The sequence below is a fragment of the Trichinella spiralis genome (genome assembly GCF_000181795.1).
Source record: "Trichinella spiralis strain ISS 195 chromosome Unknown Scfld1557, whole genome shotgun sequence".
Taxonomy (NCBI): Eukaryota; Metazoa; Nematoda; class Enoplea; order Trichinellida; family Trichinellidae; genus Trichinella; species Trichinella spiralis.
Window position 1 is genome coordinate 2,157,288 of NW_003528496.1, and position 26,837 is coordinate 2,184,124.

At 40.0% G+C, this 26,837-nt stretch overlaps 8 protein-coding genes across 8 annotated transcripts; 3 read left to right on the plus strand and 5 right to left on the minus strand.

Moving 5' to 3' along the window:
• Positions 1 to 503: 503 nt before the first annotated feature.
• On the minus strand, positions 504 to 3,243 carry Tsp_05136 (conserved hypothetical protein). Its single transcript, XM_003369678.1, has 10 exons — positions 3,159 to 3,243; positions 2,985 to 3,107; positions 2,084 to 2,259; positions 1,859 to 2,030; positions 1,632 to 1,796; positions 1,331 to 1,450; positions 1,124 to 1,212; positions 1,011 to 1,065; positions 762 to 950; positions 504 to 523 (listed from the first exon to the last, which is right to left on the minus strand). The coding sequence occupies exons 1-10, from the start codon at positions 3,241 to 3,243 to the stop codon at positions 504 to 506; spliced, it is 1,194 nt and encodes a 397-aa protein (XP_003369726.1).
• A 1,311-nt stretch (positions 3,244 to 4,554) lies between these two features.
• On the plus strand, positions 4,555 to 9,442 carry Tsp_05137 (conserved hypothetical protein). Its single transcript, XM_003369679.1, has 4 exons — positions 4,555 to 6,463; positions 6,857 to 7,511; positions 8,386 to 8,525; positions 9,132 to 9,442. The coding sequence occupies exons 1-4, from the start codon at positions 4,555 to 4,557 to the stop codon at positions 9,440 to 9,442; spliced, it is 3,015 nt and encodes a 1,004-aa protein (XP_003369727.1).
• Positions 9,443 to 10,190: 748 nt separating this feature from the next.
• On the minus strand, positions 10,191 to 11,738 carry Tsp_05138 (zinc finger protein). The gene is given in 3 exon segments (XM_003369680.1): positions 10,191 to 11,137; positions 11,164 to 11,480; positions 11,491 to 11,738. The coding sequence occupies 3 exon segments, from the start codon at positions 11,736 to 11,738 to the stop codon at positions 10,191 to 10,193; spliced, it is 1,512 nt and encodes a 503-aa protein (XP_003369728.1).
• A 2,262-nt stretch (positions 11,739 to 14,000) lies between these two features.
• Tsp_05139 (conserved hypothetical protein) lies at positions 14,001 to 14,462 on the minus strand. The gene is made up of 2 exons (XM_003369681.1): positions 14,404 to 14,462; positions 14,001 to 14,151 (listed from the first exon to the last, which is right to left on the minus strand). The coding sequence occupies exons 1-2, from the start codon at positions 14,460 to 14,462 to the stop codon at positions 14,001 to 14,003; spliced, it is 210 nt and encodes a 69-aa protein (XP_003369729.1).
• An 8-nt stretch (positions 14,463 to 14,470) lies between these two features.
• Positions 14,471 to 14,991, minus strand: Tsp_05140 (conserved hypothetical protein). Its single transcript, XM_003369682.1, has 2 exons — positions 14,778 to 14,991; positions 14,471 to 14,757 (listed from the first exon to the last, which is right to left on the minus strand). The coding sequence occupies exons 1-2, from the start codon at positions 14,989 to 14,991 to the stop codon at positions 14,471 to 14,473; spliced, it is 501 nt and encodes a 166-aa protein (XP_003369730.1).
• A 365-nt stretch (positions 14,992 to 15,356) lies between these two features.
• On the minus strand, positions 15,357 to 16,899 carry Tsp_05141 (conserved hypothetical protein). Its single transcript, XM_003369683.1, has 4 exons — positions 16,877 to 16,899; positions 16,395 to 16,728; positions 15,806 to 16,309; positions 15,357 to 15,713 (listed from the first exon to the last, which is right to left on the minus strand). Exons 1-4 carry the CDS (start codon positions 16,897 to 16,899, stop codon positions 15,357 to 15,359), a joined length of 1,218 nt encoding a protein of 405 aa, XP_003369731.1.
• Positions 16,900 to 17,425: 526 nt separating this feature from the next.
• Positions 17,426 to 17,831, plus strand: Tsp_05142 (hypothetical protein). The gene is made up of 2 exons (XM_003369684.1): positions 17,426 to 17,540; positions 17,572 to 17,831. The coding sequence occupies exons 1-2, from the start codon at positions 17,426 to 17,428 to the stop codon at positions 17,829 to 17,831; spliced, it is 375 nt and encodes a 124-aa protein (XP_003369732.1).
• A 2,327-nt stretch (positions 17,832 to 20,158) lies between these two features.
• Tsp_05143 (splicing factor 3B subunit 3) lies at positions 20,159 to 26,610 on the plus strand. Its single transcript, XM_003369685.1, has 27 exons — positions 20,159 to 20,269; positions 20,773 to 20,820; positions 20,990 to 21,221; positions 21,399 to 21,569; positions 21,622 to 21,794; positions 22,097 to 22,232; positions 22,291 to 22,403; positions 22,467 to 22,502; positions 22,592 to 22,666; positions 22,727 to 22,803; positions 22,957 to 23,122; positions 23,187 to 23,282; positions 23,339 to 23,501; positions 23,613 to 23,794; positions 23,875 to 24,162; positions 24,231 to 24,377; positions 24,412 to 24,566; positions 24,626 to 24,800; positions 24,860 to 25,086; positions 25,126 to 25,297; positions 25,380 to 25,490; positions 25,567 to 25,749; positions 25,835 to 25,933; positions 26,016 to 26,159; positions 26,217 to 26,321; positions 26,394 to 26,489; positions 26,566 to 26,610. Exons 1-27 carry the CDS (start codon positions 20,159 to 20,161, stop codon positions 26,608 to 26,610), a joined length of 3,726 nt encoding a protein of 1,241 aa, XP_003369733.1.
• Positions 26,611 to 26,837: the final 227 nt, after the last annotated feature.

The window sequence follows — 26,837 nt, forward strand, 5'->3', positions numbered from 1 at the left end:
AATGAGTTGTTTTTTTGACCTTTTTATGATCTGTAAAGATTGCAAATCAGTAAAAGGAAAAGTCCTTCATCATTCAAAATTTTTAATTTATGTTGATAATTTTTTCAATTAAATTTTAAATAATTTTTATTATTTTCCGAATCTCGGGTCCATAGGTGAATTTCATTTGCTGATCAGATCGTCATCAGATAATCATCAGATGCTGTCTCGTGATGCTGTTATTATCCGGTGAGGTGGTGCCGTCAAGTCAACAACATGCTTTTTCTAATGTTATAAGATCGTTTGTTGGGATAAAATGCAGCAGTTGCAGGAACTGTACAAAAGACCGACTGTCGATGAGGTTTTATTCAGTCATGAAATTCAATTTTAAAATGATTTATTCATTAATAACAGCACACGATAAGTTAAAATTGGCATCATAAATTATTGTAGCAATGCAGCTTCCAAATTTCTGAAGAAAAAACACGAAAATCTTGAAACTTGGAGATATGCTTACTGATTAATTAGGCATTTTCTGTTGAATCTAAAAATGCAACTAAATTTCAAAAATGAATCACAAATTGCAATAAAATATAAAAGCGTTCGCATTTTTTCATGTTTAAGCTGCAGCACATAATTTATATTGAAGGCAAAATTTTGAAATTAAACATTAGTTATTGAAAATAAATACACATAAATTATTAACAAATAAACATAAATAACAATGAAACTTCAAAATTAAACCAAAACATGCAAAAGTATATAAATTAAAAACTCATTACCTATTCCAGGGGGATTATTTGGTTTTGGTTGAGTTGTCGAATCAGACTCTATGCTGCTTACAATATTTGTCTGTTCTTTCTTTACCTGCTTCAATTTAGTTTTGTTTAGTTGCTTTTCTTGTCTTTCTTTTGCTTTTAATTTTTTCTGTTCTTCTTTTGCAAGCTTTTCTGCTTCTTTTCGTTTCCTTTCTGAAATTTATGGTGTCAAAGTAAAAAGACCATAACATATTTGTTCGAAAAATTACCAACCTTGTTCCTTTCTTTCTATTTTTAAATGCTGTGGCGTTTCTTCCAATTCTAATACCTAAATATCACATTTCATAAATATTTTTATTTTTACTATTTTCATAATTAAAAATTACCTTAATGCCACTATCTCGGCGGCTGCTGGCTGTTTTCAGTTTAATATCTTCCAGTGATTTTGTAGGCACTCGACCTAATAGTGAATTGCCTGAAAACGTGTTTTCAACATGAAGTGATATATTAAATATGATTAACAAATACAATTTTTACGCATTGCCAACTTCCATTTAACATTTAAAGTTATAAAATCAAAAGTATAATTAAACCGCTATCCATACTTTTAGCCAGTATATTTCCAAAATAAGAACTAGATGCTGATGCAGTGCCGCTGTTCGCCAAATTTGCTACTGCAGTCTTGTGACATTGTTTGCGAACTGCAATAGCGGCTGAAATTGACACTATTCAATTAACTGAAAAATAAAATTCAAAATATCCACAATATTAAAAAATGAAAATAGATTGAAACTGAAAATAAATTAACAACGAGAAGATACCGATACTTTTACAAAATTTTCAATTAATATCGCATCAAATAATGATTTTCTTCTGTCACAACACATCTACTACCTTTTTCTAAACAGCTAGCCCGCTGGGCAGCAGCTTTAGATCGCCGCTTTAAAACAAAATTGATTTCCGAACGCAATGGCAAACAGTAGCTGTACCCTCGGATGTTCTGAGTAGGATTCTCTTCCGGAGCTAAATATGCTGTCGTTTCTTCGGTTTTCTTAATTACTTAAAAAATAATGAAACAAAAGTTATAACAAATGATTTTCATCTTAGCAATCAATTCAAACTTGTATCTCTTATATCTCGGTAAAATTCAGCTGCTAAATTAGGAATGCCATCATCCGAAAAATTACCAGAGCTTGCATCTAAAAAATGCTTTAATGTATCACCGAGAGCTCGAATCCATTCGTCAGAATCGCTCAACGCAGCCAAAACTACTGATTCTACTTTTTCTTTATCCTACAGTTATTAAAAGTCATCAAAGAGCATACTATTTTCTTTTTCAATGATACCTTTTCCAACTTTTTTGCCGACAAATTTCCAACCACCAGAAGATAGTTCGCCTTCGTTAAAATCGGTAGCGCACCAAAGCTGTTAGCGTTGATTTCTGTTTCTCGAGCAATCCAGTTGTAAAAATCATTCTCGCTGGACAGTTCTTCTTCACGGACATGAACTTTGTTTGCCGGGCCTGCACGTACCGTTTATCAACATTTATCACAAGATTCATAACGACTAAGCTTGAAACAATATGCTCAGGACATTTAAAAATATTGTAACCCATTCAAGAATTTAAATAAAACTAAGCTTTGTTCTAAATAAAGGAAACAAGAAATGCCCATTTTTTCATTCAGGTTACATTTTCGAAACATATACGTAAAAGCATGGAATCAACAAAATAAACTTTTCAATAATTCAAAATTTCATTAATAAAATAAATAAAAAAAATATTTTACATGTCATATTTTAACAATTCCAAAATTCGCAAAAAAATTAATGCCTTCTGCCAGTATGATTCTGCTGCTTCAGAAAACACCGTAATTAAGAAAATCAAGCTTAATATTATAAAACGATAATATCGTTATTTTATACAAATGCTATGCAGCCATTAGCATCCATTATAAAATTATTGAAAAGTAAATAAATATAACAGACTATCATGATAATGAAATCTTTTTTAAATTTATATCCTGGCTGATTTAAAAGTTGTTTTAAGCTGAAAAAAATATACTTGCTTCACTAATTTTCACTTATATGAGCCATAAAATATGTAATAATTAATAAATAAAAGTGAATAAAATAAGTCTTCCAAACTTTAACCACTGCTCGAAACAATCGTTGTAGAAAAATATTTAGGTTGAACTTGAAAATCTTATTTTGTGAGTGGACTGTATTGCCTTTCACAGAAATTCAAACTCGTGAAATAGGATGATTCAATTTGTTTGCACGTAAGAGAACTGTTCAATCCAACTGTATGCGGCAGTTGAGTTTCACTAACGTAGTTGGCTCTTCTCAGGTTTAGGAGCGCAAGCGACAATTCTGTAACAACGGCACACGGAAACTAATGTGACGGCCACCGTGAAATTGTACCTGCATATCGAGCCCACATTTTTGTAGGACATCGACGGTAGGGGACGCCAGGTCGGAGGCCGGTGATCGTGGGCGGTGCGGCCATTATTTCGTCTTTCTTATTTTGTTATTGCTGTTTTCGCTGCTTTGTGCTTTGTCTAATAAACTCTTAATCTCTCACGATGATCCGAGATCACGTAGCGCCGACGAGCGCTACACTAAGATTTATTCGGAAGAATCGCACAAAACAATTACACGCAACACCACACACACAAGATCAGGTTTTCACTCGCATTCACTCTCGCCTTCGTATTTGCCTATTACGTCACCACCACTGCCAATCGCCGGTTACAGTAGCGGATGCGGTTGGTCAGGCTCAAACGAAGGAAGTTCTCAACAGTCTCTTCCCCCCGTAATGGACCGTGGTTCATCACCGAACCGATGTCCGCTCGAGAAGGATCAGCGCTCTGCTAGGCCGGGCGGTCTGTACCTTCACTGACCTTGTGACCCTGTCGCTTCCCGTCAACGGCTCTACGATCACGCCTAGTTTCCAACGATTCTGTGGAACGCCTTCTTCCACTAGGAACACTAGGTCTCCGGCTGCCGCCTGATCTTCGTCCATTTCCCTCGTGAGGTGAGAGTCACGAGATACTCTTCCAGCCATTGATTCCACGGATGTTTCATCAGCAGCTGTTGGTGTCGCCATAGCTTGCGCAGGCCGGATGCGTTCGTCGGCGCCGATGCGGACGCAGCGGGAATCGGGAGGGATGCCAGCTCTCGTCCGATGAGGAAATGCGTCGGCGTGTTGAGAAATCTTTTCTCAATACCTGCTCATCACTATCTAAAAATCCCCGTGGCAATAAAACATTGCTCCTGGTACGAAAACAACAATTGCGCAACGCCAGTTGCACCTCTTGTTTTTCTCAATGGAAAACAATGGAATAGCAATTAAGCGGTGAAAAGGTCAGCGTCCTGTCATATATCTGCCACAACTCCGGTGGCCAGTTGCTGAAAAAGCGTCAAAGTGAAATGTGGCTGACAGCGCGCCTGTTCAGGCCCCGGCTAAGCTGCACAGTCTAAGGGATTGCGCAACCAAGCCGATTTTCTAATTACTTTTCGATGATCTAGGTCGCCAGACGCGGAGTGAGGTCAAGAAAAAGATATAAATACAAGTGCGGAGGGAGGAGGGACAATAACACGGAACACGCCGTATCGAATACCGCCTGAACCGTTTTCTCTCGCTATATCATTGTTATTACTCACTGTTTATTCTGAATAAACCGATTCTTAGTCACACCCGCTGTCATTAATAATTCTATAATTAACATATACAGTCCACTATAAAAGATCTTCAAGTTCGAACTAAAGATTTTTCAACATTTTCTGGTCCTCCGAGCCGGATTTGAACCAGCGACCTATGGATCCAACTCGTGATACTACCAGCGATCGAACATCCTCCACAAACGACTCGACCGGAAATGTGACCACTCCAAGGAGCCGAACCAGAGCATACGACGCCGAAGGATCGGCATTGAAATATTGGATAGATCGATTGCAAGGACTTTGCGCTGGACGGACGGATATAGAAGCCATCCGCGAAGCAACTAAAATATTGGGACGTGCAACACAACTCTTTTTCGAGTCGCGGCAACGTTACCTAGATAGCTTGCCGGAGGAAGAAAGAGACCCAGCAATAATGGAATTCGACAAGCTAATCGACAAGCTCAAAACCACCCAACGTCAAACCAACGAACTGCTGGCGACCGCTAAAACACCATCGTCGGCCGAAATTACCCAACCACCAGCCACCAAAAACAATGATCCCAAAACCAACTCGACCAGGCCGATCCCAAAATTACCAACATTCGACGGAGACATCCTCCAATTCAAGGCCTTTTGGGATCAGTTCAACGCAGCAGTGCATCGGAGAGAAGATCTCGAAGATGTCACCAAATTCGTGCATCTTCGATCCTGCTTGGCTGGTGCAGCACTACACGCAATCAGCGGCGTGACAACAGCAGCTGAAAACTATCCGGCTGTGGTGCAATTGCTATACGACCGATTCTATCGAGTATCGGACGTGTTGGACGCGCACATCCTCAAGATCTTTAGCGTCACAAAGGAAGTCGCCAAAGGAAAGGAAGGTCTGCTAGCTCTGCATGACAAGCTAAACGGCCACCTATTGGAACTCAGAGCGATCGGAAGAGATCTCGATACCACGGTATCCGGTTTCCGGACCGCACTACCGCAACTGGTGGCCCAATTGCCAAAGAACATCCAATCCCGGTGGAAGGATCAATGTGGCAAATTGACGGAAGAACCGACCTCTCAGACCTTCCTGAACTTCTTAGCAGAACAAGCCCGGTGCGCTGTAGACCTCGTACAGTCCACACAGGGAGAGAGGATATCCTCCCCCACGCATAAACACACGCTGAAGGAGAATCAGCGGAAGCGATCTCGCCCCTCTCGTCAGACGATTGGAGCCTTTCATACATCTCTCCATCCAACCTGTCCGGTGTGTCAAGATGAGCACCGGGTAACGGTATGTCCACAGTTCCTGAACCAACAGTGGTCAGAGCGGAGAGCAACGGCAGCACGACTGAACATGTGCTTCATCTGCCTAACTAAAGGACACAGAGCAGATCGATGCAAATTCAAGCATCGTGGCTGGAGAACCCACCATCTGCTCACTTCACCTGCCACAAAGAAACAGACGCCACTGCCAGAAGGACTAGACGATACACACGCTCCGCCTGGAAAGAAGGCGCGACCTGAGTCCAGTGAGGAAACAACCACCCGTGTATTGCACGGCAATACACGCGGCTCAGCTAGAATCCGGTTTCAAACAGTGAAGGCCATTGCTACTGGTGCAAATGGGAAGCGACTGGTCATCAACTGCTTGTTTGATAGCGGTGCTGAACAAACCCTAGTCACGGAAGATACGGCGAGGGCCTTAGGCTTGGTGGGAATGGCCGAGAGTGTAACCGTGAAAGGAATTGGCGGCATTCATTGCACCCCAACCTTGGCCAGAAGAGTCCGTTTCCGACTAAGCCCGGTGAAGGCAAACAATCACGATCTCGATGTGGAGCCCATTGAAGCCTTAACACTCCCACGGATTTGTGACGATATCCAGTCGGTCCCAGTCCGGTGCGACAATTGGAAGCACCTCCAACACTTGCGGATTCCAGAGGAGCAAGACGAGAAGCTCCCTGTCCACGTGTTAATCGGTGTAGATTCGTATGGCCGATTTCTCGGTGAGAAAATCCTACGAGGTAATCCAACAGAGCCGGTCGCTATCGAAACAACCCTGGGATGGGTTGTCTTTGGTCCGTGAATCCACCGTCAGCTCATCAATACCGGTTCCACTGTGCTCAAAAGGAAGACAACATGGAATGCACGCTGAAGAAGTTCTGGGAACTCGAATCCATCGGCATCCAGCAACAGGAAGACAAAACGACCCAAGACGCGGTAAGCCGTCAATTCCTTGATACGTTAACACATAATGGGTCGCGTTATTCCGTGGGGTTGCTGTGGAAACCCGGCGTAGTCCAACTTCCGGACAATTCTGCTTTAGCTGAACGCAGATTGCGATCTGTAGAACGGCACTTGAGAAAGGATCCGACCAAGCAACGTGAAGTGTTGGTGATATTGTCCAACTAAGGAAAACCCAGCGGACATTCCCAGTCGAGGTTGTTCGCTAGGTACTCTAATAAACACAGCCCTATGGTGGCACGGCCCACCATGGCTGATGCAAGACAGAGAAAACTGGCCAACGGAGCCAGTAGCGAGAATGGACGACAACGAGCACCTTACAACTGAGCAGAAAACTGTTAAGGTCTTAGCCAGCCAGATAGATGGCTTCGGGGTTGAGCAGGTAATCAACCCAACCCGGTATAGTCGTTATGAGACATTAATCCGAGTAACCGCCTACTGCCTGCGCTTCGCGCGAAATTGCCAAAATCCAGTGAGCGAGAGAACAAACAGTGTTAATCTTTCAGTGAAGAAATTATCCGACGCTGAAGTACGGTGGCTCAGACAGGTCCAGGTGAATGAGTTCGGCATCAAGTCCGACTCGGCTGATCGGGTGAGGGAGTTTGAGCCATTTTTAGATCAAGATGGTTTGCTACGAATGGGCGGACGTCTCAGGCGATCAACTCTGCCTCCAGAGTCCAAGCACCCAATCATCCTGCCAAACAATCACCCGGTAACAGAACTGCTGATCAAGGACCATCACGTCAGGCAGATGCATGCTGGTGTCAATCAAACATTGGTAGCCATCAGAACAAAATTTTGGATCATCAGATCACTGTTTTGTGCGAAATCGAAGCACGCATCAACGATCGGCTGCTGGTGTTCATGGGTGATGACATTGCGGTGAAGCAGCATTAACTCCGGCCCATTTCTTAATCGGCCGTGAGCTTTCACGACTACCGAGTGTGAGTACCGGAGTCTACCGGCGTGATGACACCCCAAGTGGAGTGAACCACTTGATAAGGAGATGGCGGTATCAGCAACGCCTGACTGCCCAGTTGTGGGAAAGATGGAAACAAGAGTACATCACCACCCTAGCCACGCGTGGAAGATGGCGCAAAACCGGTCAAGAGCCCAGAGTGGGTGACATTGTACTGGTGCACGAACCCAGCACTGCATGGATCAAATGGCCGATCGGAAGGATCATTGAGATCCACCCGAGTGAAGATGGCGTAATCAGATCGGCGACGGTGAAAACCAGACAAGGAACAGTAACCCGATCTGCAAGGTCACTCCGCCTGGTGGAACCATCCAGTGACGCATAGAACCCGGTTCACCTTTTTGGGGTGGGAGGTGTTGAGAAATCTTTTCTCAATACCTGCTCATCACTATCTAAAAATCCCCGTGGCAACAAAACATTGCTCCTGGTACGAAAACAACAATTGCGCAACGCCAGTTGCTCCCCTTGTTTTTCTCAATGGAAAACAATGGAATAGCAATTAACCCTCCTGTTATCCTCCGGGTCATATTGACCTGTTTTGATTTTCAACATAAAAATTAGTACCAAAATTATTGACTGTTGATGTTGAATTTTTTTGACTTTTCCTCATTTCACCTTATCTGCATATACTGAAATTCCTGCGCGTCTGTCATTCATAGTAACTGCTGTATGCACTTTAGGTACATGCGAAATCCCGGGGTTAATTTGGCCTCATGATCGATCTTCTTCTGCTGCTTTATCAGTATTGAAGGCAATGCAACATCTATCACTTTCAAGGTTCTATAGTTTATGGGATATATGGGTTAAAAATTACCTAAGATGTATAATCCTTCCGAAAATGTTACAGTTGATGAGCGACTGTATCCTTTCAAAGGCCGATGTCAATTCAGACAGTACATGCCAAAGAAACCGGCAAAGTATGGCATTAAGTTTTGGGTAACCTGTTGCTGAAAGTCGAGCTACGCATGGAATATGCAAATATACACTGGCAAGCCGTCAAGTGGAACTCGTGCGAAATACCAAGGGATGCGAGTGGTTCTCGACATGGTAAAGGGGCTAAAAGGTGATAATGTTACACGTGACAACTTTTTTACTTCGTATGCACTGGGGGTAGAACTGAAAAAAAAGAATTTAACTTTGGTTGGAACTGTAAAAAAAACAAGCCAGAGCTACCCAGGAACTGCTGCAACTACAAGGCAGAAAATTGAACTTTTCAACATTTGCCTTTTCTGAAGATTGCACCATCGTATCATACCTCCCAAAAAAGAACAAGAATGTTATAGTTCCAAGTACTATGCACAATGACAACCAGGTTTGCGATAGAAAGGGAAGCAAGCCTGACATTATTCTACACTATAATAATACTAAAGGTGGTGTGGATAATTTAGACAAAATGACATCAACGTATTCCTGCCAAAGAATATCTCCACGATGGCCATTAGTCATATTTTACAACATCATCGACGTATCGGCATACAACGCCTACGTTCTATGAACAGAGAAACATCCAGCATAAAATTTAGGACGGCTGCATAAGCGTCGATTATTCCTGGAAGAACTTGGCAAGGCTCTACTGCAACCAGAAATGATGTGGCGCAAAACACTGCCCAGAACAGCAGCAGCAAAATCGGCGGTTGAAAGGATGCGGAAAGATGCAGAGCAGCCATCTACAAGCGGTATCATTGATACGGATACAGGTGGTAAAAAAAGAGCCCGATGTCAATTGTGTGTTTCAAGTGACAACAAGACAAGCGTACGTTGTAAAAAATGCCAAAAATACATTTGTAAAGATCATACACAATCATATTGTAACTTATGTGCAGAAGAAATTTAAGTGTGTCAATGTACATCCACCATATACAGGTATATTAAAAAAAATAATCTCTGAGTATTAGAATATTCATCAGAACCTTTTAAAATAAAATTCACGAATACTTAGTCACAGTATGACCGCAAAACAAACTGTGCATCACTTATGGGTCAATTTGACCCGGAGGATAACGGGAGGTAAGTAAATTTGAGGATAACAGGAGGGTTAAGCGGTGAAAAGGTCAGCGTCCTGTCATATATCTGCCACAACTCCGGTGGCCAGTTGCTGAAAAAGCGTCAAAGTGAAATGTGGCTGACAGCGCGCCTGTTCAGACCCCGGCTAAGCTGCACAGTCTAAGGCAGTGTTTCTCAACCTGTGTCAGCGCACGCCCCCCTTAATAAAAGTTCGGCAGTTAATGCCCCCTCTCTAATAAAAAGTAGTACGGTATGTATTCAGTGTACGCAAAGCAACATTTTGCTTCATGGTTGCATCAAGCCAAGCTAGTTTCCACAGTAAAACATTCCTGAATGATTCACAATAAAAATTTAATGAGAATATTGACAATGCTTATTTGCGACTAAGTTGTCTATTCTTGGTGGAGTGGGTGATAAGGTACATCGCAGGTCGCTCTCAACGTTTAGCCTGTTTCGATGTTGCGTATTAAGCGTCATGAGAGCTGAGAATCCCGTTTCACAAAGGTACGTTGAGGAAAAAGGAATCAATATACGTAAGCTTTGTGAACTTATTTAGGATATTCTGCTTGTAACTTCACTCAGAAGTTTTCTAATGGCATACTTTCAAAGCTATCTTTAGCTAAGCTGTTGAATTGCAGTTCAATGGCTTCTTCTTGAAGATCGTGTGGAAGGTCTTCGACATTAACTAAAAATGGATTCCTCACAAGTTTATATATCAGGTTTTCAGGTTCTACGTCAGGAAAATAGTAAAAAAACTCATCTTGTAGGCTTCTAAGGTGCCCTTTTATTTTTCTTTTCAAATCTTCGCTGATACATTTATCACTGAAAAGCTCGTTGAGTCTTGAAAACCATGTCAAATTTCCTCTTTCAACTTGTTTTAACCATAAGGAAATTTTTGCAATGAAGCTTTGAACAATGTCATAGTGAGCCATAACATTCGCGTTTGCTCCTTGCAGTTTCAAATCCAGTAAATTCAGTGCTTCAAAAATATCTGCAAGATATGCCAGGCTAAGCTGAAAATGTTCACTTTTGAAAGCTCGACACATTGTGCGTCTTCCTCGTTGCTCCAAAAACTCTGCCACTGCTTCTCTCAGTTCATAAATCCGACCAAGCATGTTTCCTTTTGATAACCAACGAACTTCTGTATGATAGAGAAGTGCCATGTGGTCAGCATTCAAACTTTCACAGAGTGACGCAAATAATCGAGTGTTCAATGCACTGCTTTTCACATAGTTGACAACCTCCACGGCAAAATTAAGGTCTTCTCTGAGATCATCAGGCAAAGTTTTAGCGACCAAAGCCTGCCGATGAATTGCACAGTGCATTGCAAAAATAGATGGGTTTTTTGATTTGACCATCTTCACAAAGCCAGACCGAGAGCCAAGCATTGCGGGTGCACCGTCAGTGCATACACCAACAAGTTTTTCCCACATCAAGCCATTTACTTCAAAAAATTGTGACACGGCTTGGAACACATCAGCTCGTTTCGTTGTAGTTTTCAGTGGTTCAGAAAAAAGTAGTTCTTCTTCAATTGTGTTATTTGCAATGAACCGTGCGTATACAATGAGCTGTGCACAGTTTGCCTGGTCTGTGGCTCATCACAACTTATAGGAAAAAAAGGAGAACACTTTACCTTTTCAAGAACTTGCTGTTTTATATCATCAGCTAATTCATCGATTCGGCGTTTAACTGTTGAATCAGAAAGAGAAATACTTTTAAATTGCTTCGCCATGTCATCCCCAAGCAGAATCTTTACTGCATTCACAATGCAGGGCTTAACAAGATTTTCTCCAATAGTATGTGGTTTCTTATTCTTGGCAATCAACATGGCTATTTCATATGATGCTCTTATCAGCCTTGACAGTCTCCTGATTATACTTGACTTTTTTCTCAAGTCTCATTTGAGAAAGGGAATCTCTTTCAGCGCAAAAGTATTCCACAGGTTTTTTTGATAACTCAGGATGGCGGTGATGCAAATGCCGCTGCAGTCGGGTTGGCCGTAAAGCATCATTGCTGAATGTATCAAGGCATACAACGCATTGTGGCACTTCAACGCCGTTTTTTTCAATAGCCACGAAGCCGTATTTGATGTACTCTGCATCATATTTGCGTTTTTTCGACACCATTGTACGTATTGTATTTCACGCCAACGTCCAATATAACTTTATTGATGATGTGAATATACACAGACGCTAACTAACTAACTTCCTCCTTTTCCAGCCTGTCGTATGGATAATCCGATCTAACTAGTTTTCGCAGCTCGTTTACCAACTGGATGTCTTCGTGGTACATAGCAGTACGCTAATAAATAACTTGCCTATTGGAAATAATAACAAACTCTATAAGCAACAACCGTGGTGCGAAATGTAATAAAACCGTTGTGTTCACGATTATGAGTAGCCAAGCTAAAAACCATAATCATAGTGGGAGATTTAATTACTGATAAGAATAAAAGGAGCGGAAAAAACCAAACCTGAATTGATGTGATTTCAGACAATCTGAAATCAACTGATATTACAAAATCTCTTGAAAACTGAAACAAATAAACAGCAAATATATGCACACACGAGACAAAAGTTGGTGTTGCCGCGATGTCGAATGAAGGAAAGAATGAGAAAATAAAGTGTGATGGTCGACTTCAGGCGAAATTTTTACCGCATTGCTTGTTTCCACCATTAGACAAAATACGGCTTTGTTCTATCAGTTTGATAAATATCGTGTATATGCCTCTTTCAAAAATTATTCACGTCTCTCGTCACATCAGGTGAATTTCGAAAGGCGATTTTAGTGCAAAGGGAAATTATAAATTGCGCACAGCTGACGCGGTTAAGCTAAAACTAAGATGACCAGAAAAAATAGGCGGTTAAAATTTAGCTGAAGTAGACCAAGCTGAATTTCAAACACCTCTGCAGGACTAAAAATTCTTACTTCTCACGCCCCCCCTGGAACCTTCCTACGCCCCCCTAGGGGGGCGCGCCCCCCTGGTTGAGAAACACTGGTCTAAGGGATTGCGCAACCAAGCCGATTTTCTAATTACTTTTCGATGATCTAGGTCGCCAGACGCGGAGTGAGGTCAAGAAAAAGATATAAATACAAGTGCGGAGGAAGGAGGGACAATAACACGGAACACGCCGTATCGAATACCGCCTGAACCGTTTTCTCTCGCTATATCATTGTTATTACTCACTGTTTATCCTGAATAAACCGATTCTTAGTCACACCCGCTGTCATTAATAATTCTATAATTAACATATACAGTCCACTATAAAAGATCTTCAAGTTCGAACTAAAGATTTTTCAACATTTTCTGACTCATTCAGACCCTAATTATTTTCCCTGTCAGAAAAATTTGAACACTTGGGGAATGAATGCTATTAGGGGTGTGATGTTGTACGGGAAGTTTGAGAAAAAATAATTGGCAACGTTCTAGTTTTCTGAGATGTAACATATATGATACTTTGGTTGCGGGTGAACAGTGTCGTGCATCATGATGTGGATTGTAATCGCCATGTTTTCACCTTTTTTTTCAATTCTCTTGACTTTTTGGTTATCAGCGCTATTTATTTGCTTTTATTGTGACCAACTGCAGTACGGAAATGTTTATTTTATGTTTTTGTTAATACACTGGGAAGTAAATATTTGTGTTAGCTAAGTTCAGTATATTGAAATTATATTCTACTGAAGTAGTTAAATGAGGTTTATTTATGGATGAGCTGAAAACACTTTCTAGCTTTGCTCATTAACAAAGGTGCATTACATTTTATACAATATACGAAAGAATTTTGAACAGTGACGACATCTTCTTCGCTTTTCTCCAACATCTGCCAATGCGCTACCTTATCTTTCTGTGCATCTTGCTTGCTGGCGGCATTGATCTTGCCCCGGTTGACATGCTTGGCTCAGCTGTTTCTTCCACAGTTCTCTCCTTTCTCCTTCCTCGCTGTGGTGTAAGCGCTTTGTTTGTGAGACACAGCGACTCACTTATGCTGGTCATAAAGGCCAGCTAGTCTATGCTGTCGGATTTTTGCCCAGAAAAGACTTCATACTCTCTTCGATAAAACAGCCATCCGTTTGTCGCTGCCGTTGCAATAACCCCAAAAAAAACAACCTTCGTCCAGTTGCGGCTCTTGTGGCTGATTCTGTACAGCCCAGAGAGCATGTTGTTCAAATCAACACCTCCCATGTGCATGTTGTAGTTGTGCACAATGGAAGGCACCTCAACCATGACTCTCTTGCGCTGCTTTCGGTTCCACCTAGGATTCAGCTTCACCGGCTTAACGCCGAGGTATGTTGATGTCAGCGTAGCGTCCACGTCTGGCGATGAATCGGCGGAGGGCGGCCAAGAAGCTGATCGTGGTCAACCCTAACACCATTTCCAAGTGCAGCGCTCAAGTGACCATACACGTGAACAGACAGATGTATACCTTTTGCAGAGGCCGCTGTTCATCTTTCACGTATAACGGTCCAGCAACTGGGCTCTTGCGGGCTGGCGCAAAGCGTGATGACCTTTTTCCTCTCAGGGGACGCGAGACGAGTCTCCTCCGGCGAGAGAGCGATGGTCAGGCGCGGCCATTGCTCCGCGGGTTTCTTCAACCAGGCCGGACCGTTCCACCAGAGTTGGTCCCCACGGAGGGTGTCCAAGGCGCAGCCGCGGCTGAGCTTGTCAGCCGGATTGCCCGCGGTGGGACAATGTCGCCACTGGGATGGTTCAGTCAGGCTGAGGATTTCCTGCACGCGGTTCGACACGAAGGGTTTCCACCTTCGTGGGTCGCCTTGGACCCAACTGAGGACAATGCTACTGTCGCTTCAACAGGTGGATCGGTGAAGGGGAGGCTAAATTCCCTTTCCATCTACGCTTTCAGGCGCAGCCATCAACTCGAGCCGTGGGAGGCTCAGTCGCTTGACCGGAACGACGCGGGTCTTGGCGAGGCAGAATCTCACCTCCTTGGCCCCGTTCAGGGACTCCATCATCACATATGCCACGGCGCCATACACTGCTTCGGAGGCATCGTCGAAAATGTGTAGTCCATAGTGGCGGATCTGATCTCTGGGAGTGACCATCAACGCCCATGGGACTCTGACGCTTTCCAGGGTCTCCAGTTCTCTCTTCCACTGACACCACACGCTGTTGATGTCGAGGGGCAACTGGTCATCCCAGTCAAGACCCTTCAACCAGAGCAACTGGAACAGCCTCTTCGCTCTGATAGTGAAGGGGGCTAAGCAGCCTAATGGATCGAATAGTCGGGATGCCAGACTGAGCAACTGCCTTTTGGAATCATGCCGCTTCGGAGGATTTCTGGCAAGGGTATTGTTGGGACACATTGTTGATTGATAAGATTTTCTTTTATGGTAGAAGATAAAACTATTATACTTAACCATCTTTATATTCCTACTGTGTTGTAACCCTCACACTGAGTGACGTGTGTGTAGGCGTGTCAGTAGTGTGTTGTGTTGCCTGTCCTTTTTAACTTACTCGTATCGTGTGTGTTCAATTGTGTTTTGGTCAATAAATAGAAGAAAACGCTATACCGCTGTACGTTAACTCATCATCGCAATCAACCTTCCTCGAATATACAACAGGTACGAACGTCAGGTGATGGCTGTGCCGGTTCCAATGCAGACCAAGCGTCTTCCACAACCGACCCTCATCAGCTGAAGACACATCTTCTGGTGGGAGGTCCGTCAATGCCTCTAGATCGTTGCTCACCCATTTCTTGAGGGCGAAGCCGCCAGTTCTCATCAGTTCAGTCAGCCTGGGGACCAGTTGTCGGGTCTCGTCTACTCCGTCGCAGCTTGTCGCCAGGTCGTCGACGTACATGTCCGACAGCACTCTGTCCAGCCGCGTCAGCCGATAGGCCTTCACCGGGGCTCCGCAACATCTTTCCTGCCATACGATCGATTTCACGTGGCCAGGGAGTCAGGGATGCAACGAGATCATCGCAAATGCTCAGAATGCAGAGAGCGGTCAATTCGAACTTCATGCTCGCAGCCGTCTCTTCATGCACCGGACCTAGTTGGAAACGCACGTGGCGTGAGTTGGCGACTCTCGTACTCAGGCTATGTACGCCCCTGACGGTGACCACGCTCGGTGTGCCTCTGAGCTCCAGTTCATCAGCGATGTCGGTCCTGATGAGCGATTTCTCCGAAGCACTGTCGAGAATGCAGTTGACCAACCGCTTCTTCCCGTTCTCACCGTAAGCCATCGCTCGAACGACAGGCAGGAGGACACCGAGGTTCCGAACAGTCGAGGAGAAGTGGATGCCCACTGGAGCGAGTTCAGTCGCGACTCTGTCAGAAGTCCCATCCTCTGGTTCAGAACCCTCAGAGGGCGCGACTGTTGGGATCTTCTCCTTATCAGCTGCATCCGGTTGCGCCGCTTATCTTTCACTTCTCGCAGGTGCTGTCCGCGGTGCTCGTCTGCGATTCGGAAGACGGTGGGAGTTCTCCGAGGCAAGCAGAGGATGCTGACCTGATCGATCATGAGTTTGCTGACAGCTCCCTCTACGGTGTCCTTTTTGAAAACACCCAAAATACAGGCCATGTTTTCAGACACACTGCCATTGTTCCGGCACGGAGAGGTTGACCAATCGCAGGAAACTCTCAACGGGATGAATTCCACAGCACTCCGCACAGTTTCCGATCGGATCCACTTGGATGGTAGCCGTCGTGAACCGCTCTCCCTTCTCAGACTTCCGCTCTGGTTTCCGAGCAGTCATTTTCGTTGCCAAGCCCTTGATTCAACAGGAAAACAGGTTCAACAGTTCAACAGGAAGGAGACCCACTGAGGTAATTTGCTCATCTGTCAGGTCTTGCACGAATGATCTCCGGGCTTTCAAGGTGTCTGGCGACAGCTTTCTCGTTATCATCGGGAGGAGAGCGTGGAAGCCGCTCAAGTTTGCGCCCACGTCTTTCGCCAGAGCTCTCAATTCCAGAAAGTGGCGGCAAAAGTCGTCGTGGAGCCTTGTCAGCTCGACTGTTCCGTCCTCGGTGAGGTCCGGTTCCGTTGTTAAGTGGTACTTGGCATCTGCCAAGCAGTGGTATCCAGAGAGCAGTAGCAAACCGAGAAAGCTTCGGTTGTCCTTTGTAGATGCATGGAAACTTTCCTTGTTGGAATCTCTGTTTGCTTACACATTGGTTTGCACCGTTTCATGCACCATAATATCATCAGAAATGAACAGAGTTCAACATTCAACTAGTCGCTGTCTGGTTCCAATAGTCGTAGCGACCGGCTTTATCTTGCGACCGTTCCTTGGGTTATTTTCACCTTTTCTGATCAAAAGATGCCATCTTCACTCGCCTGGATTTCAGTTACCATTCCCATGAAATATTTGGCGCATATCGTATCGAATTCGTGTATTAATACGATGTCACCCTCTTTTGATTCGTGTCGCGTGCTATGGCGCCATTTGTCCTGGGTGTTCAGGATGGTAATATATTCTTGTCTCCACATCTTCAACGGTTGTAACGGCAGCCGTTATTGATATTGCCATCTTCATATCAGGTTGTTTTCTTGGTGCACCAGCCTGCTTCACACATCGCATTCCAAATTCTCCGTCTCGCAAAGGGCAGTGTGTGAAAGGTGTGGAGTTATCGTACGTGAGAAGGGCTCCTTGGCTCCTGTTCTACAGGGTACGGAATCCAAGGTCTGCTGATCTTCATTTCGGATAATAATGTAGATTGTAGATAATTTTCTGTTCGTTCCCGTATCGTCTAGGTAGTCTGTAGAATATACTATTCAAACAAAGAATCGACAAGCAGGATATGCAAGTTTATTTCTCAAGCGAGAAGTTGATTTCCACCGAGAGACAACAGTATGAGTAGCAGTTCGAGCTGTAACGAGCCGCTCTCTCGGGCTGGCTCGTTGGTCAACCCAACCGGACTATTATCACAGTCACATCTAGGCGAGACGGGCCGGTGTCGACCGGCGGGTTCGTCCGCGCGGTCATATTCTCTGTTCAGTTCTGCTGCCCCTTTTTCCCGGTAACATTGTCGCGTTCAAAAGACAGGTAAAGTGCACAGTGTTTATTAACAAATACGAACAAGGACCGCCACCGATCCGACACCGTAAATTTCCAGAACTAATAACCACACTTGCAGCTCGCTGCCAACAACCGTACTACCGTAATCCTTTTCCAATCTTCAAGTATCAATCTGTTTACGGTAGCTTTATTCTTCTTCTTCTTCATCTATTTCGTCGTCTAGACAAGTACAGGTGTTAGACGTCGACCTGCGTCCTCTACAGAGCGTTCTGGGTCTGTGAGTTAAACCTAACATGGTGGCCAATCGAGATCAAATGTATATAATCACGAATAGAGTGTATGAGCTTATCACTGTAACATAATATACTCACCTGCAAAACAAGATCTTCAAGTTCCATCAAATAATTTTTTACAATTAATACTCGTACTAAAATAATATAATTTCTTACAGAAGTTTTGTTCAAAACTATTTTACTTGAAAAAATTTTTCATCACTATGCAAATTTTTAATTTAAAGTTTTATGAAACCGTCAATAATTGATTCATTATTTTAAACGTAATTTTAAAACGCCACAGATAAAATGAGAAAATATTTCCACTTTTCAAATTAAAGCAATCACCACTTCCGGTTTTAGCTGAAAACTGCAGCTGTGGACAATTTATCAATTTTAGATTTTCCCTTTGTACTTGAATATCCTTCAACTAGCTTTCATCAGAACAATGCCTGTCAAACAGAAAAGAAGTTTAGGCATAAATCTCAATTACTTGTTAGCTAAGAAGGTAATTTATCTGCCGAGTGAAAGTAACTGTTGGCTGACATTTCTTTTGAACAGTGTTTATGAATGCAGATGGATAAATGTAAAGCGATGAACAGCACGAAGCAGAAAAGCTGTTAAAGCTGCTTCAAATTCACTCTGCAGTGGACATCGCATTAGAAGTGGATGCTTCGAAAGGCGAAACCAATGATAGATGACATGACTGTGTGACGACAACGCGAACATATATTATGCATGTATAATCAATAATTTTCAATTCAGTGTTGTGAAAATTAAAGTCATAATAAAATTAAAACTAAAAATTATTGTTAATGCATTATTTTAAGTTAAATTTGATATTGTTGCATAAAAGTTTAATGAGATTCAACTAACAAAACAAATTAAATTCGAAATGAATAAAACTTAGCAAGAATATAAATAAAATTTCAGGTTATCGTAAAATATTCACAAATACATATATTACAGGCAGAAAGACTGTTTTGACGACGGATTACAAACAATCATGTTGATGCATAAACTTTTGTGTTTCTGAAAATCCGCTTCTGGCGTACTTCAAAATAAATAAGATCAAATCGTTGCTAGATATATCTGTGCCAATGGTGTTTCCAGTACTTTCCTGTTGAAATAATCAATTTGAATCAAAGATAAAAAACATATTTATCATATAGCTTACATCTACAACGTCAAATTTACTTCTCGAAATCAAGTAATTCAACTCAGTAATGTTCAACTTGATGCACAACTTATTCGAAGAGTTGCCAGTAGTTGCAATAATTATTCTTGCATTATTACAATCGATTTCAATATTTTCAATCAACAAGCTGGCGCGAATAACTTGAAGCAAACGTTCATCCCTAAAATATAAATTATTATTTGAAATCTTATCTATTATTTAAGTTATTTACAATTATTCTACAAGAAATCATGTAATACTCTGAATAAGCAAAAGCGAAATACATGAATTAGTCTACATTTTTTATACTAAAAAATAAAAGCAAAAAAGCAGATTTCTTGTAATTCATAAAGCTAAAGAGTAAAATGAATAATATACTTAGATTTCTTTTTCTGAAAAACTTTCGAAAATGGAGTTAACAGCGTTAGTGCTTGCTGATACATCTTTTCCTCGTCTTTCCTTTTCATTTTACACATTTCTTTCAGAGCATTTCCCATCAACCGCTTAGAAGTTGTTTCTTGCTCAGCCTAACAGGCAAAAATTGATGCAAACTGACTATTAATTATTAAAAAAACTACTTACAAAAATACTGAAAACTTCTTTCACATTTCTAGAAAGCGAACTTCTTTGATTGTAACCCAACACGTTCAACTGTTTCTGCATTTCATCAAACTAAACAATTTATGAGTTTTGAAACAAAATAACAAAAGACAACAGTTACATACCATCATGGCCGTTTTGCGTAAATCAGAAACAGAATTTTTAAATGTTTTAAAATGTGCATTGTTCTCAACTGCTTCAGTTAAAGAAAAAACAATCTCTTTTTTCAAATTTTGATTATGCCTTACAAGGTCTGCTATTTTGCAACCGCCTTTAAATTCATGCTTATCTAAATTAATCAATAATTAATAATAATGAAATTCAAATAAAGTATGATGTTCATTTACTTTGATCGAAGCCAAAAATGGTGAACCTTTTCGTTTTCCAAAGTTTTAAACATTTAAGCTTCAGTCTCACATTCCAAAGCTTATTTTGCAACAAACTGCTCTGACAATCCTAGAAAAGAATTTTTGAATTTACAAATAACCAAATTTTCTCTTACAACTGTTATGGATAAAATGAATATACCAAATAAATTGCCAACACCTACCAATTCTTTCTTCGTACAATTGAGTTTCGAATCAATAGGGCATAACAACTCGAGAAAATTGACATCTTCAAACAACTCTGTTTCATCTTTCAAATCATCAAACAGCATCTCAATTAGTAATATAATTTAGTGGGGTTTCTAAAATATAATTAAAATTAAATTAACTAATAACAAATATATTTTTAAAAAATATAAAATCCAATAAAGCATTACTTGAAAATTCAAATTTGAACCAAAAAATATATTAACAAATAAATACGCAATTTTTGGTAAGGATAATCAAGATCAAATAGTTTGCACCGTAAAACTTAAACTGATAAACAGAATTTCATAGATAAAATAAATAATAAGATAAAAATGTAAGTAGATGATAATAAGAAAAGTATAATTCAAAATCTTTAACAGAAATATTGCAAATATTATTTTTTACTAGAAATAAGCACTATTTTTATAATTAATTTTGCGTATAAAAAAGTAAAAACAGCCGTTCAATATATTTAAAATAAACTTCACAAACAAATTATTTGAATATGCTTTTCATTTTTCTTAAGCATAAATATTTTTAAAATTTAATTTTTTTAGACGCATATTGCACTTTTATTTCATGCATACTTGAAAACTAAAACTACAGTATGCTAAAAATTAACATTGTATCGTCTTTTCTTATTGTGATTTAAGACTTTTGTAGTTAGTGCGTTGTAATATTTAAACGCTTTATTATTATTGGTCTTGGTTGATATTTTATGACTAATCAATGAGCAGTTTTTAATATAATAATAAATGGTTTCTCCTGTTTTAGTTTAACATGCATTTGTACAACATTACATTGCAAAAACCAACTTCAATTTATAATGCTATCAGTGGAAATTTTTCTGGCGTGAAGTTACAAGAAATTTGCGTTTCTCGGGGCCATCTTTTAGAACTTCTTAAGCCGGATCCTATGACAGGAAAGTTGAGCGTTATAATCAGTCACGAATGCTTTGGAATCATTCGGTCTTTATCAAGTTTCCGTTTGACAGGCTCAAGCAAAGGTATTTTTTATTGTTGAGATCACTAATTATTGTGAATAAAAAAATTTCGAGTTTATAAGTATTATTTTTAAAAGTTTTAATTTTTCTATAAAACTTGAGCAACATTTGTGTTATTAGTTTATTTAAAACTTCACAGTTTACTACCTTTTAACGAAATCAATGGTTTGTTATGTTTAGATTATATTGTGGTCGGATCGGACTCTGGGCGTATAGTTATTTTGGAATATATTCCCGATAAGAATATTTTTACAAAAGTACATCAAGAAACATTTGGAAAAAGTGGCTGTAGAAGAATTGTTCCCGGTCAATATTTGACTGTCGATCCAAAAGGAAGAGCAATTATGATCGGTAGTGTAGTTTTTATTGCAATGCTTTGTCAGTACAAACACTTGGAATTTAGGTGCAACGGAAAAGCAGAAACTTGTCTACATCATGAATAGAGATTCGGCTGCCAGGTTGACAATCAGCTCCCCATTGGAAGCTCACAAAAGTCAAAGTATTTGTTTCCAGATTGTGGGTGTTGACGTCGGCTTTGAAAATCCACTGTTTGCTTGTCTGGAAGTGGACTACGAAGTACGTATAATTGCGCGCAGTATTTTTGAAATTTTCTGGTAATATTTTAACCAGAATCTTATATTGGCTGAATATAAATCTCGTAATTAATTTTTGTTAAAACTTTTCCAAAGTACTATTGTTTAAAAAAATGAAATTATTCATTAAATGAAAATTAAAAGTGATTATTCGAAATTAAGGAATTTTTTTCGTACTAATGTGCATGTTATTAGTAATAGTCAAGTTATGTGAATAAGAAAAATATTTTTAATGGTTTTTGAATTTTATGTCATAACATATGAATTTGAAATCGTCGTTTTTAGGAAATAGATTCTGTGAATACTGAAGTTGGGAAGGCCATTCAAACTTTAACATTTTACGAACTCGATCTTGGATTGAATCATGTAGTCAGAAAATATGCAGAGCCACTTGATTATTTTGCCAATCATTTAATCGCAGGTTTACAAGTTTATATTTAAAAAAAACATCTGTTCTTCCAACGAAAAAATATTTTCAGTTCCTGGCGGCTCTGAAGGTCCAAGTGGAGTGATATTGTGCTGTGAAAATTACATTATTTATAAAAATCTTGGCGAACAATTGGATGTTCGTTGTCCTATTCCACGCAGAAGAGTATATGCAAATTTATATCTATTTTTCAGTTTTACTATTTATCTTATTTATTTTTCTTCTCAGAACGACTTGGAAGACCCAGATAGAGGAATATTAGTGGTTTGCAGCGTTTCTCACAAAATGAAGGTGAAATTGTTGTATAAATTTGTGAATATTCAATTATTAAGTGTTATATATTGGAAATTTAGAATGCATTTTTCTTTCTTTTGCAAACTGAACAAGGTGACATTTTCAAGGTCACTTTGGAAGTGTTTGATGATATTGTAAGTAATATTTTGTTTGTTAATAATTATTCTTTCTCATTTGTTTGACGTGATATTTAGGTTACGGAAATTAAAATAAAATATTTCGATACTCTACCAGTGGCAAATTCAATATGCATGCTGAAGTCAGGATTTCTGTTTGTAGCGTCAGAATTTGGAAATCAGTGAGTACAAAAGTAGTTTGGATATTTTATTAAATATTTAAAAAAAAATGAAGAGTTGGTCAATTTTATGATGATTGAATTTTTTGGTTGCATTATTGTATAAATTTGATTTGTGTTTTGTTTCAGCAATTTATATCAAATTGCAAAATTGGGTGACAATGATGATGAGACTGAATTTTCATCGTTGATGCCTTTGGATGAAGGGGATACGTTTTTCTTCGCTCCAAGAGGATTGCAAAATTTGATTCAAGTCGATGAACTTCTTTCGCTGTCGCCGATCATGAGTTTCGAGGTATGAACATATATGAACAATATTTTCGTTGAGAATAATTCAACAGCAGCAACGATTTGTTCAGGTAGCGGACATCGTTTACGAAGATACACCCCAATTGTATGCGGCTTGTGGTCGAGGGCCAAGATCGTCGATCAAAGTTCTCAGACACGGTTTGGAGGTGCAGTTTGATTGTTGTTTTAACATCAGATATTTACATATTTATTTTGTGTATAGGTCACTGAAATGGCGATATCAGAATTGCCGGGAAATCCAAATGCAGTTTGGACAGTAAAGAAACATCAAGATGCCGAATATGATGCATACATTGTCGTTTCGTTTGTCAACGCTACTCTCGTATTATCCATTGGAGAAACGGTTGAAGAAGTGACCGATTCGGGTTTTTTGGGCACCACACCGACATTATCTTGTTCATTGTTGGGCAATGATTCTTTGCTTCAGGTGTTTTATTATAATTTTAAACTCCATATTCAATGTATATAAATAATAGTTGTTTTGGGGGTTGTTGATGTTCAGATTTATCCAGAAGGAATTCGCCATATTCGTTGCGATCGTAGAGTGAACGAATGGAAAGTACCAGGCCGAAGAGTGATCACCAATTGTGCGGTCAACTGTAGGCAGGTGTTGATCGCCCTCAACGGGGGTGAAATTGTCTATTTCGAATTGGATGAGGTTTGTGTTGGGCAATAAATAAATAATTCATTTCAGATTTTGCTTTTCATTTTCTGTTATTATTAATTTTTCTTTTCTAGGGTGGTCAGTTGAATGAATATACTGAACGAAAAGAAATGCCCTGCGATGTAGTGGCGATGGCTTTGGCGGATATTCCTCCTGGAGAGATAAGATGTCGATTTTTGGCAGTAGCTTTGACCGATCGAACGGTGCGTGTAATTTCCCTGGATCCATCCGACTGTTTGACTCCACTGAACATGCAATCTTTACCAGCAATGGCACAGTCGTTGTGCATTGCGGCGGTCGGTGGCGATACCATGGAGTCGACACTATTTCTTAACATTGGATTAGAAGTGAACAAATTTACTGTTTATTTATTAAAAAAAATTACAATTTCATATTATTCAATGAAAATTTAAAAAATCCATTTTTTTAGAATGGAGTGTTGTTGCGCACTGTGCTCGATTCAGTCACTGGAGAATTGCAAGACACTCGTACACGATATCTTGGAATGAAACCGGTGAAATTGTTCAAAGTGAAAATGCACGACAACATTGCTGTAATGAATTCAGTGCAATTGAACGTTTCTCTTTTTAAATCGACCAATTTTTTTCCAGATTATTGCCATGTCTAGTCGTGCATGGCTGTTGTACAAGTATCAAACTCGATACCACCTCACGCCGCTCAGCTACATACCTCTGGAATATGCGTCCAATTTTGCCTCTGATCAGTGTCCCGAAGGGGTGGTCGCTATTGCTGGCAACAGTTTACGGTGAGATGATCTGTTGAAATAGTAGAAATTATTTTCAAGAAAAAAATATGTAAATTCAGAATTTTGGCTATTGAAAATCTTGGCACAATATTCAATTATTCTTCATTTCAATTATCGCACACGCCGAGGCGTTTTGTTTTCCACCCAGAAACTGGCAATATAATAACAGTCGAAACCGATCACAATTCATTAACCACGCAGACGAAGATGAAGCGACGAGAAATTTTAGCCAAAGTAAATTTTTTTTTGATTGCATTTGATTTGATTTTATTTATTTATACAAATAAATATAGGAAATGATCGAATTAGCTGGCGAAGATGAGAAAGAAATTGCGGCTGAAATGTCCCAAGCATTTTTGGAAGAAGATTTACCCGAGGTTCAGTTTGGCACTCCTCGTGCTGGAAACGGTACCTGGGCATCGGTTATTAATGTTTTGAGTGCATCTGATGGGCATAATTTGTTCAAAGTTGAGCTCGAACAAAACGAAGCAGCATTTTGGTACGAAACGAAAAATGCGCTGTATATTTTTTTTATTATTACTTTTGGCTTTTTGTACAGCATGGCTTTGGTGCAGTTTGCTTGTCACCCAGAAGCGCCGTTGTTGCTTGTCGGAGGGGCAGTGAATTACAATCTTAGGCCAAGAAAAGTGGAAAGTGGATTCATTTATACGTACACGATTTCTGCTCTGGGCGATCGATTGGAAATGATGCACCGAACAACTGTTGACGAAGTGATTAACGGATTTTTATTGGAATTTTTGATTTTTCAATAATTTCATTTTTTGGTGAAAATGTTGGCTAATTTCAATTTAGGCGGTTACTGCATTGGCCAGCTTTCGTGGTCGACTGCTTGCATCGGCTGGAAAAATGCTTCGAATTTATGATTTGGGAAAAAAGAAACTTTTACGAAAATGTGAAAATAAGGTGAAAATGAATTAAATATACTTATATGATGGGATGATATTTTTTTGTACTTGTTACTTTATTTATTTCTTTTCAGCACATGCCAAATTTGATAACGCACATTTTAACCATGGGTCATCGGATATTTGTTGGAGATGTGCAAGAATCTGTATTTTTTTATCGCTACAAGCCAATAGAGAATCAACTGGTCGTCTTTGCCGATGACACGCATCAACGATTTTGCAGCGCAATGTGCATACTCGATTACGACACTGTAGCGGTTGGGGATAAATTTGGAAACATATCAATTGTATTATTTTATTTTACTTTTGTTGATTTTTTTTAAAAATAAAATTGCTTTATAGTTGCGACTTCCGTCCGATTGCACTGATGATGTTCAAGAAGATCCGACGGGAATTCGTGCATTGTGGGATAAAGGCATTTTGAATGGTGCTTCTCAAAAGGTTGTCGACTTGTTTTGTTTCTTTTTTCATATGGAAAACTCTTGCTTTAAATAAATTAATATATATGTATATGTACGTGTAGTGTGAGATGGTTGCTACGTTTTACGTTGGCGAATGTGTCACTTGTTTGCAAAAGGCAATGTTGATACCTGGAAGCTCAGAATCATTGGTCTATTCAACAATGTCAGGAATGATTGGCGCTTTGGTGCCATTTTCATCTAAAGAGGTTACATCAGTGCAGAAGTGAGCAATTTTTATTTTTCCATTATTGCTGGTATTTTAGGATTATGAATTTTTTCAACATTTGGAAATGCATTTGCGTACTGAATATCCTCCTTTGTGCGGACGTGATCACCTTGCTTATCGATCTTTTTATGCTCCAGTCAAAGTATTTTTCCATTCATGTCGGATGTTGTTAAAGCTGTTTTTTTTTATTTTAAATTTTCAATTATTTGAACAGGGTGTCATTGATGGAGATTTATGCGAACAATACTGCCTGTTGGAATATGGCAAGCAAAAAGAAATTTCCAACGAATTGGATCGGGTTCCATCTGAGGTTAACAGTCTTTTTTTAGATGATACTTTAAAATGCCTTTGGCAAAATTGTCATTTTTATTCATTCATTTTTTTAGATAATGAAAAAATTGGAGGATATTCGCAATCGTTATGCGTTTTGAATTTGGGCAGAAACAATGCATATCGTTTAAATTATTGAAACAAACTTACCTCTGTCGCATATATATATGTATGTATATATGTATATCGTTTCAGTAGCACAGAAGGAAATGATACATTATCCTTATCAAACATAAAATGTTGGAAATTCAGGTACCCACATCTGAAAAGTGCATATATTTCTTTTTTTAATTTTGCTCTGTATATGTATGTCTGTACACATACACAT